The sequence below is a fragment of the Prosopis cineraria genome, unplaced genomic scaffold (genome assembly GCF_029017545.1).
Source record: "Prosopis cineraria cultivar Desert tree isolate PC_DT_omini unplaced genomic scaffold, ASM2901754v1 PC8, whole genome shotgun sequence".
Classification (NCBI taxonomy): domain Eukaryota; kingdom Viridiplantae; phylum Streptophyta; class Magnoliopsida; order Fabales; family Fabaceae; genus Prosopis; species Prosopis cineraria.
In genome coordinates, this window is record NW_026555339.1 from 9,085,908 (window position 1) to 9,098,236 (window position 12,329).

Sequence of the window (12,329 nt, forward strand, 5' to 3'; positions counted from 1 at the left end):
AATTCAGTTTGGTTTAAAATAGAAAGTATCATATTATTTTTATAATTTTTTTAACCATACTCCTATTTTTTTGTTTTATTATTATTATCTTGTCTAAATTATACTTTTTCATTATTACCTTGATTAAAGTATACTTTTAATCTTTTAACCTTACATAAGATTTTATTTTATTTTAAAAAGTATATTTTTAATTTTTTAACCCTAATACCATTAGTTCCATCACACAAAAAAATTATACATTGAACTTTTAAATATTGACAACATATTATCAAATGTTAACTTATTAAATTTATTTTTTAAAAAATAACAATAATTGTTACAAAAAATAATCATTTAAAACAGAGGGTATTATGAAAACAAAGGGTATTATGATTAAAGGATTAAAAATATACTTTATAAAATTAATAGAATAAAATAAAATCTTATATAAATTTAAAGGATTAAAAATTTTTAATCTATTATATTTAAACAAATGGTCAATTATTATTATTATTATTATTATTATTATGACATTTACATTGAACATTCAACGAGGGTATCATTACAAATATTTTTCTAGTTTTTTAAATTGAAGAAATGCTTTCCACGTTCACAATCAGAATTGAGGGACAATATTTATTCAAGATTATTTCATTTAAAAAAAAATATCTCAAAAGATGGTAGCTTGCAGTGTTTGACCAACAATTAGAATAAAAAAGAGAAAAGGCAAATGGGAGAGTCAAAAGGAAGAATATTTTTCTTACGAGGAAGATGATGACAATATTAATTAATAAGATACAAAAAATTAATAAATAAAATACAAAATAAACATAAAATGAAAGAAGGAGGCTGCTTCGTTAATCTGTGATGTTTAGATATATACCTACCCAAAGCCACCGCAGCCATATAACTTCCACTTCTCTTGTTAAATTATCATATAAATTAGACATGTTTTAACAACATCAAGTACTTTTTTGGGCCAAAACAGCATCAAAGATTGAAAATTATATTGTTTTAATTTGATTGACTTGGATAAAAAACTTCTATAAACAAATGGGTGATAACAATTTGATCTGTAGCCTAATCATGTTATGTTGATTCGGAAAAAATTGATCATATTATATAAAAAAAATTAGGAAAAAAAATAAAATTTAGTCTCAATAGCTCGCACTTATTTACAAACCTATCTTTGTATCTTTGCTGCGTTTAAATCAATCATCAAATAATATATATTTTTGGCTTTTCATAAGTACTCTCTCCATCCTAAATTATAAAATATTTTTAAATAAAATCTCAAATATCAATAAATATCATTAAATATACTTAACAATCTTAGATTTTTAAAATAAAAATATATAATTTTTAAAATACCCATCATTTAATATATTAAAAAGAGAAGGGATGAAAATTAATTATAGAAAAAAATAAAATTAAAATTGCTGTAATTAATGAAATTTTAATATATTCAAAGTATCTTATATTTTAAGATGAAAATATTTTTTTAAAAGTGTCCCATAATTTAAGACGGAAAGATTTTTTTATTGAAAATAATTTTATTTAAAATATTATCAGGTACTAAATGTAAGCATTGAGTTGAGTCCTTCCTTTGAAAATTATTCCTTTTTCATAGGAAGTGATTTACAATATATATATATATATATATATATTAAATTATAGGGGTAAAATTGAAGCATGAGGCAAACTATGGGACCAAAATATTAATATTTTCTAGAAAATTATATAAATTTATAAAAAATATATTTATTTTTATTCTAAAATCTAGGCTGATTTTTTAAGGAGACAATTGCGATATCACAATAAAACCAGAAGATTACTTCAAGTAAAAATTTAGTGTATAGTATATCTTATTTGTATTGTTTTCGTCGGCTTTCAGATTACCAAACCGAATTGATGGCGATGAAAAATATATTATATTGAGAGACACACACCCACCAAATGAAGTTGACCTGTTCTTTTTTGTTTTTACTTGTAGCTGGCTCATAGAATTTTTTTTCTTCCCCTTTAAAAAACGTTGACACACCTAACAGGTGGGTTCTCTTAAATATTTGGAATGTGATATGCTGGACACATGGGAATCAACTATGTACATTTGAGCACGTATACAAATAATATTTGAAAATATATATATATATAAAAGACATAGTCAAATCTTTTTCATATGACTATCCAATCAAGTTAGATTCGTGCAGGCTCAATTTTAAATAATTCTTTTAAAAATATTTTTTATATTTATACCAACTCAAACTTGAAATCTCTTACTCCGTTTGAATCAAAATGTCATTGATAACTAATTTATATTTTATAAAAAAATATTTGTTGAAATCTTATTTTCTTAAAAATGTGCCCATCTTTTTTATGCACTTGATTTTTCCCAGTAATACATACATAATCTTTAAATATGGAACATTTGAAGATAAAAAATATAAAAAGTAATGGTATAAATGGTAAAAAAAATAAAAAATATTTACTGCCTTATATTTTAAGCAAGAGGTGCTTCTAAAAAGCAAATTATATGGAGGAAGTAAGTTATAACAAAATAACGATTCTTTCCTGGTTTTTTTTTTTTTAGCAAAACAAACCAATTTTATTAATATAAAAAAGGTAACGATTCTTTCCTGTTAGCTATGACATTTTCAAAAGTTTTGTCGGGGCATGTTTCTGGAGAAGCGCTTCCTTATAAATGTTTGTAAAATATTTACGAGTTGTCTATCAAATAGGAAGTCTTTATAACGACAATGGATTTAAACCTAAGATTAGGTAAGTTATAAATTAAATCCTTGTCAATTGGATGACATTTTCTCAACTCTTGAAGCCTTTATATTTCTACAAGATTGTGAATTTCTTTAGAATTTTTTGTTGTATTTTTTTTTTTTTTTTGGGGAAACTTCAGGGAAAGAAGAATAAGAAGATTGACAGAAGATATATAAAAAGTTGGAACCTTTGGTATTACTATCTCCTTGAACTATACAAAAATTTTACAATCAATCACTTTAGAAAATCCTTGAACCTTCTATAAGTATACCTATTTAAACAAATTTAATTAAAAGAAAAAGGGGGGAAAAAACTACCCTTTGGAATTCAGTGTTTCTGCTATACATCAGCACAGTTCATTGGTGCATACCCAAGTCTGGATTTCTTGGTATCATACAGAATGTGAAAATTCTGCTGCTGATAGTTTCCAATTATGGAAAGACCATTCCTAGGAGTCCCCAAAATTGCCAAACACACAACATTTTCTGGTTCAATCTGGATGAAGTAATTCTCCACTGGGAAATTCCACACAGCCCCATCAGCAAACAGTATCCCAAAATCAGGAAGCTCCATTTTCTCCAACCCAGAAACATTATAACATGGCCCCAATGGAGGATAACCTTCAACCCTAGGGTACCCTTTAATATTCTTCTCAAAAGCCTCCTTGATGATCTGATATGCGGGCTCTGCAAAATATGTCAGAGTTGTTCCAGAATCAATGATTGTCCCTCCAGAACCTTCTGGAGACAAAGCCCATGTCTCTTCTGGTATCTCCTTCAGAATCTCACCACCAACCATCACAGATTTTATCTGAAGGTAATAAAATGTGTCAACTGGGTTCTCTTTCCCACCCACAAAAGATGTGAAATTCAAACCTGGATGTCCCAGAAGATCCTTATCCTCCCCAAAAATCAACTTGCTTGTGACATTTGTATCACTGTTTCTGTCCACAAGACAGTAGGAAAATGATTGGCCATACAGAGATTGAAGCTGAGAAGCAAAAGACAATGGTCCTCTTCCCAGTCCTAATAACCCAGCAGCACCATGAAATAAGCCTCTATTCCAATGTCCACAACCAAACATGACATTCTCCACAAGCTTCAGTTCTGATTTGCCAGTAGGGTTTGTGAGATTAACAGTGAAAGTCTCTAATGCAAAATCACCAGTTGTGTTTGAACTATCTCCATACCAGTAAAAATATGGACACGTCTGGTTTTCATCTTTGCATGTCTGAGGAGGATCTGGGGATGACACTAGTTCACACCTAGGATCATGGCAATTTATGTTCTTGAAAGAAGTTGAATGTTTAGGGTTATAGTGAGGTCCATTTTGATCAAAACATGCATAACAAGGTTCACACTGGATCCAATTAAGATCACTGCCAGTGTCAAGTATGAGAGAGAAGTGTTTAGGAGGTGTACCAACAAAAACATCAATGAAGTATTCTCCAGAGCCAAGTGTTACTCCTGATTCCAGTGTTGCCACCATCTGGCTGGAATACCCACTTGAAATATACTCCGGCGGTGAAGCCGCCGCCGAATTTTGTGGTTGTTTTGGGCGGTTCTTAGCTTTCTGCAGCCGTGAGAGGGTGTTCTGGTTCTTCTTCTCCATGACTCTTTCGTGAAGGGTCTGAATTCTGGTCAAGTCCTTCACTGTAGAATCAACCAGAGACTTTTTGGACTCTGTGTGTTTGCTCGTAGATTGGTGCTTCAAATGGAGTTTCACTGATTCCATGTTTGGATTCAGTGACTGAAAAGCCTTCCTCCCATCTTCTTCTTCATCATCTTCTGAACGACCAAAATTTTCTTCATTCGAGAAGGCACACCCAGAATTTGAAGATGAAATCGAATCGAAGCTTGGGTGGTCAGGTAATTTAATGGCGGCTAGTGAAGAGCCATTGTTATTGAGATTTCCAGAAACGACTTCCACAGAGAAAGAATATAATATGAGAATAACAAGAATGAAAGAAGCCTTGAAAACCATTGCAATGATAATGATCTGCCCCTGTTTGGGGCCAAGGAAAATCAAACCAGAAAAGCAGCAAAAAATCCCAGAAAGAGGAGGAGGAGGAGGAGGAGGAGGAGAGCGAGAACTTGCTCGCAAATGAAAGTTACAGCTCCAGAAGTCCCAGAGAGGGATTGTTTGGAAGCCCACAAAGAAAATGAACCAGAATTAAAATCTGGGGAAAATAATGAATAGAGTGAGAGATTTGAGGAGGGAAATATTTGTGGTGGGAAAGATGAGAAGTATATAAGCTGAGAAAATGAAAGAAAGAGAAAGAAGAAAGGAAGGAAGAAGGAAGGAAAGAGGGGATTCTGAGAGGTTGAGGCGTATGAAAAGGGGAAGAAGAAGATCGTCGAAGAACAAATAAATAAAATTAAGCGTTGAAGTCGAAGAAGTTGAATGACATTTTGTGAAGCTGAAAAAGTCAGTCTGTCAAAGGCAGAGCCCAGAAACGCGGTTTAAGGATAATAAATAAATACAGTTTTAATCTCTCTTTTTTTTTTAATTTTTTAATGCCCAAAATATAATTAATAAATGTGGATATCATAATCAATGCTTTGGTCTCCCTCTTGAATCTTGATATTACCCTCCAGTTCATCAATATTCATACACGCTTTATAATAAGAATAATAATAATAATAACAATAATAATAAACAACATGCAAAAGGTAGTGAAAACGGAAGCTTTGAATTATTTATTCTTTGGATTTTAAATAATACTCATTTTTTTTGAAATAAATAATACTCATTTACTTATTATATCCTAATTGTAGGACAAAGTTAATCATTTTCATGGTCTTAAAGAATGATTATTAATATTTTTAAACTTGTAAAAATTAACAACTTCATCTTTACCTTACATTAAAGACCTTACATTAAAGAACAAATAGGATTTTAGAATTTTTCATTATAATTAAAATTGAAGGGAGTATTGGCACATAAAGTTGAGAATGAGTGAATCAAACCCGTATGAAATTAAGTCCATAAATCTAGTTATTCCAAAATTAATTATTTTCTGAATCTTCGCCACTACTCAAGGGCTCAAGCTGGGCCCTTAAGCTCCTTTTTTCTTTATTTTTATATTTTTTTAAAATTAAAATTTTTAATTATAATATATCATATGTTTTAAAAATATAAATTATAATGTTTAAAAATTTAAAATAAATAATAAAAATTCTAACTAGCCCTAGCCATTAGGGCCTATGAAAATATTTTAAAGTTTAAATATTTTAATAGAAATTTTAAAAAATAATATATATTGTAAAATTTAAAGTCAATTAAAAAAAATTATTTTTCAGCAGTAAAATAAAAAAGAGGGTTTAAACGGATCACCCTAACTCTTTTTTAGAACTTATTAAGACAAGGTTTCAAAGCTTAATTTTCTTAAAAAATATTATTTTTTTGGTACAAACTTTTATAAAAACATGTCGAAGTAGATAGTTTGTCAGACTTAAAGGCCTCGTTTGGTATGATTGAATAATTTTTGATGAAATTAGAATCGAAATCGGAATTAGAATTGGAATCAGAATTGGAATAGAATTGGATTACAAAAATATGTTTGGTATGTCAGAAAAATTAGATGAAATACTTACATTATTTTTGTTTGGTACGTAAGACATAGAAATGGAATTATACTTAAAAGACAAAAATACCTCTATATAAAAATTAAAATAAAACATAATAAAAGCTTAATTGTGTTTCAATTTTCTTATGTATTTTATATGTTAATGAAATATTATATAGACGATAGATATTATATATAAGTAAAATATTTTACAAAAAATATTTTAATTTCCTCACATGTTTAGTATATAAATAAAATATTAGATAGATGATAAATATTATATATAAATAAAATATTTCATAGAAGAAATATTATAAATACATATATCGTATTATATTTTACACATACACACATATGTTATAATTAGGTGTGGTCATTTTTGGGTATGGTTAGGGTTATATGTTTTTAGGGTAAAATTGTCTTTCTATAATTTTTATGAGGGTAAAATTGTCTTAAAAGTCACAATTCTATGGAATTGCCCTTAATTCCATAACTTTAAACAAAGAATCCAATTCAACCTATTTTCATGGAATTGAGATTCTTGGGAATTATAATTCATACCTACCAAACATCACTTTATTCAGATTCTTTTTCTAATTCTATTTTATCTCTATAATTCCAGTCTATCAAACATGGCCTTAATTCTTATTTTTGACTCCACTAACATATTGTTTTAGAGCACTAGGTTATGACTGTCTTTGAAAAAGTTATCTCTAATTAGGTTAACTAGATGCAATTGGACTTGATACTCAAATCCAACTCATTAATATGTGGACATTAAATAGTTATATAAAAAAGTCATAATCATTCAAAGATATATATATATATATATATATATACTTATATATACTTTGATTATCTGACTCCATGTTTTTAAAAAATACATAGTTTTAAAACATACAAAAATTATACGAATCAAATTAATCTCTCCCGTAGCAATACCCGCATCAAATATTTGGAGAATTTTATTGCATCAATGGAAATTGGAATTTTTATTTAAACAATACACATAAATGAGCACCAAAATGTGTCCACTAGCATGGTGCCGTCGTGCCACCAATTAAACGGAAGCCCCGAATATTATTACACACCATTTAAAAAAATAATTGTCCAATTATTTTTTTTTCCGGCCAATCTAATAAGTTGTCCTCCCATTTTTAAATAGTTTATTTATCTTTTCAATAAATATTTTATTATATATTAATAATTATGATAAAAAAATTTGAAAAATTAAAATAGTCGCATAAAGACCAAAATATGTAAAAAAAAAACAAACTGTAAGAAAAAAAAATTTTAACTGTCTCACTGGAACTAAGAAGAGCTGGTTAAATAATTAATTTTGATTAAAAATAGTATAAGTTTCAACCTTTATTCATATTTAAATCAAATTTTCTTAAATTTATGAGCACCTTACATATTCTAGGGTAATGATTTTAAATAAGAGAAATATTAAAAAACTTAATTAATACCTTATCAAATTGAATTACAATAAGGATCACTCATTTAATTTCTTTTAGAATATGCTTTGTACTCCTCCATCAAAAGGTATTTTTTGACAAAATTACATACATCAATAAAGTTTATTAAATATAATTTATAATTTTAATTTTTAAATAAAATTTTAAAAATACCCTTTATTAATATATAAGAGAAGGGGATGAAAATTTATTTAAGTGATGAAATAATGATAGATAGGTGAAACTTTATTTTTCTTTTGAAGTATTTTATATTTTAAGATGTCAAATTATTTTTAAAAATATTTTATAAAATGGTAATGAGAGAATAATAAATGCTAGAGGGAGGGCGTTTAATGCATTAATGGGGAAAAACAAAATTTGAACTTAGTGTCCTAATAAAACAAGAATTAAATCCTTATCAATCACAATCTACCTGATGTGTTGTGAAGATATGACGCGGAAAAGTAGAAAGTCAAGAAGAGGAGAAAGAAGAAATAAGAAGTCAAAAAGGTTGGGTTTGCACTTAGCATGCAGTTTGGTTCTCGGCCAGTAGGAGGTGTGGTGGGGCCCTAGTCGCTGGTCAAACTTCATGTGTTTGACTATCTCTATTCATCGAAAACCCCCTTTCCCTTCGATAATCACCTTCCTCCGTATTCCTTTTGGACTCCTCCCATAATTTAAAATAGATTTTTAATTATACTAATAATAATAATACTACCTGAAATTTAAAAAAATGAATTAAATTATTTTAATGAAAGTATAATTAATTTTATAAGAGATAATTTGAGAAAAATGTGATAAAAAAATCTTGAAATTTGGAGTTTTTCTTATAAATAAAAATAAAAAGACACATGATAATTTTGCTTATATTTGAAAATAGAGGAAGTAGTTTATAATATTATTTTAGGAGTGATTTGGTGTCTCAAAATATAAAATATTTTTTAAAAAATAAAGTTTTATTGATTATACTTGTTCTCATACTTCCATTTTTATTATATTTTCTCTTTATTTAATGTTTCACCAATAAGGTTCTATATTAAATTAAATGTATTTTTAAAAATTTACACTCACTCCAAACTATAATATAAGATATTTTTATGAGTTTTGCTTGATTTAAAATATGGAATATAATATAGAACATTTGGTCGGTTATATATATATATATAATTAGAAAATATATATTCTAATCATATGCTTATTTTATTATACTCCACTTAAGTAATTAACATGGATATTTTAAATAAATCAAATGTTATATTTATTGTACTTAAGGATACAATTAGAAAGATGTAAATTTTTTTAAAAAATCAAGATTTTAACCAAAATTTTTAAGAAATATAAATTAATTAACAATGACTTTTATATTGTGGTCTTAAAAAATATTTTTATTTTTAAAAAATAAAGTTATAAAATGTATTTAGTGAATTTTATTGATATACATAATTTTATTTGAAGATGTTGTATGAACTTGAAGGAAATATTATTTTTTAGGATTAAAGGTCAATTTTACTTTCAAACTAATCATGAAAATATATAAATGATTCTAAACTCAATTATAATTTATTTATATCCCTTGAACACTAAAATTTTTAAATCTATCACCCTATCTCTTGGCTATTTTTTTATTAATTGAGCCACATATGAATTTTTTAATATTTATTTATTACAAAATATTATAGTTTGGGTCCCACTGATAGTTTTTATATTTTTTAAATAATTTAACAATGTTTTCTCTCTCCTCCGCATACTCCCACCATTGCGAGGCAACACGTTCTCTCTCTTCTACCAATATTTATGATTCATCATCATCTCTCACCATTGTTGAACTTGGATCTCCTCCCCCTTCCTCATGCGCCTCCATCCTCAACCTCATGGTAACAACCTCTGCTTCTCCCCATGTGACGCAAAGATGCGATTCCATTCATACACACTTGTTCTCTTACTTTAACAGAATCCAGAGCATGCATGCATGCAAGTGGGTTCTTGATATGCATGCAGGTGAGTTCTCAAGAGTATACACAAGAGGACGTTGGAGCAGTCGCTAGATTTCATGACGGTGGGAAGCACCATCTCTGTTTCTAACATAAAAAATAGGGGAGAACAGGACCCAAAGTCAAGCATCATCATTTCAATCTAAAGCTATTACTTCACCAAGCACGATGTCGATGTTAGGCAAATGCTTCACCACTCGTGGCGTTGCCTTTATTGAACTGGGAAAGAAAGGCCTGATAGTGGTGCCATTATGATATAATGATGGAGGGAGCCGCACCATGTTGACGGAGATAGAGAGAAGGCTAGAGGGTAAGGTGTCACTACTATGTGGGCTGCTTGGAGATGAAGAGAGAGTCACGGAGGGAGGGAGAGAGAGAGAGAGAGAGAGAGGAGAGACAATGGGGAGGAGATAGAAAAGGTGGGGTAGAGAGAGAGAAGGAGAAAGATGGGGGGAGATAGTTCTTTTATATTCAAAAAATATTTTAAAAATTTTAAATGTAGGGCCCCACATGATGAGAAAATAACGTTAAGGGCACAGTAAAATAAATTTTTAAAATTAAAAGACAAAATTAATTTTAAATTGAATTTAAAGTTATTTATGAATTTTTACATACATTTCAAAGGTAAAATTAATCATTAATCCTATTTTTTGTTATTATGCACATATATATTTTCACCAGAGACAATTGGGATAAAACTTCCCTTTATATTTATCTATATTTCTCTCTATTCTTAAATTTCGCACCCCACTTTTCTAGTCTTATTTTGTTCAACTTAATGAACAAAATTAATGTTAGATGAGCTACCTCTATAATTATATCATATTTCAGATAATTGTACAAATAAAATTGGGTTAAAGGGATATTTACTAGTGTCTAAATGAATCTTACGAGTTAAAAAATACTCACGCTGATCTTTAATGTAAGACAAAATTTGAAAGCTTGTTTTATCCTTTATATAAAATAAAGTGAGAGTAATTACTGCTTTTTTTTAATTTTATCCCGTTGCTTATTTATTATTATTTGAATTCTTAAAAACAACTTATTATAGTTATCAATTACAAAAAGGATAAAATTAAAAATTATTTTTTAATAATTTTAAGAATATAATTACCATTCTTTAATAAACATAAAATTGGTTAACTTTAGGATGGAGTCGTACTTGTAGACTTAAAAGAGATTTTTTATTAAAAATTTCTTCACACTAACAATAAGGGACTTGAACTCACATTTTTATAAAATATAAAACAGGTAATTACTAACTGGAATAATTTTGGTTTTTTTCACTTCATTTATATAAGAACGTAATAAATTAAATTGAATTATATTAATTAATGTTAATTTTTTTACCTAATCTTGCATACTTAATTTCAAGAAGGTTTTAAAAAGAAGGGATAACTCCATTAAAGGACCAAAGATGTGATTCTATATGAAGCAGGCTCGTTAAAACATTAACTTGATTTATTATTAATGTTACTTGTAAATTCAATAAAAGAACCTATTAACAACATACGTTGCATATTCAATCTTACTAACTTGTTATAACATAAAGTACACTTGTTTAAATCATAATTTAACTTGTTATTTTGATCATGTTACTTATTAATTCAATAAAGAAATTTGTTACAATACACATTTTGTATATTCAATATTATTTTGGAACAACATAAAGCAGACTTGTTATAATCATAAGTTGACTTGCTGTTTTAATAATATTACTTGTTTGAGACTTTAGGTATTATAAAAAATTAATTAGAGGACATTTTAATCATTTCTCTATGAAACATAATTTTAATTTGATCATTTGAATTTGCAGTGTAATTTTAAAATCATTTGGAATTGATTTGAAATAAAGTCACCTCTTTGATCCTATAAAGAAATTCTCCCTAAAGAAAAAGTAGATGAATGAGGCTCACATAATATGCGCCTCCCAGTCCCAGATAATGCATAAGACACATTTTAAAAAAAAAAAATTGAATTTTGATATATTGGCAACACTAAGTGAGTATGGTAAAGATTCTAGCAATTTGGGCCATTTAAGCATAATTCCAGAAGTTAGTTCTTGAAGATGTGTATGAAAAAGTATTACAGAGAAGATGCCAACCACTTAAATGACATTTAAATTTCTTGAGTGATTAATTTTATGACTACCAACTGTTAAGATATCATGAGTAACCAAAAAAATATTAATACTAAATTAGTATAGTGATCTTGTTTTTTTTTTTTATGATATATTGGCAGACAATTTTTTATTTTGTTAAAAACTATTTTAATAAACCTTTTTTATCGGTATTTTTATAAAACTCTATTCTGTATAAAAATTCAATAGTAACCATGTCCACCACTTGAGTGGAAATTGTTTGTTCAAATATACTCCCTTAAATAACTACTATAAGGCAAATTTTAAGATCTTTTTTTATATTTTATATAAAACAAAGTTAAAGTAACTAATTAATTTTTTAATTTTATCTCTTATTTATTTAACGTTGTTTAAATTTTTTATAATAATTTATTATAGTTATTAATTGTAAATAAAGGAATAATTTATAATTTATAATTTTT

The 12,329-nt window shown here is 27.7% G+C and overlaps 1 protein-coding gene across 1 annotated transcript; it reads right to left on the minus strand.

Annotated features, from left to right (window-relative positions):
* Positions 1-2,922: 2,922 nt before the first annotated feature.
* On the minus strand, positions 2,923-5,120 carry LOC129318513 (aspartyl protease family protein 2-like). The gene has a single exon (XM_054963335.1). The coding sequence runs from the start codon at positions 4,732-4,734 to the stop codon at positions 3,091-3,093; it is 1,644 nt and encodes a 547-aa protein (XP_054819310.1). The 5' UTR covers positions 4,735-5,120; the 3' UTR covers positions 2,923-3,090.
* Positions 5,121-12,329: the final 7,209 nt, after the last annotated feature.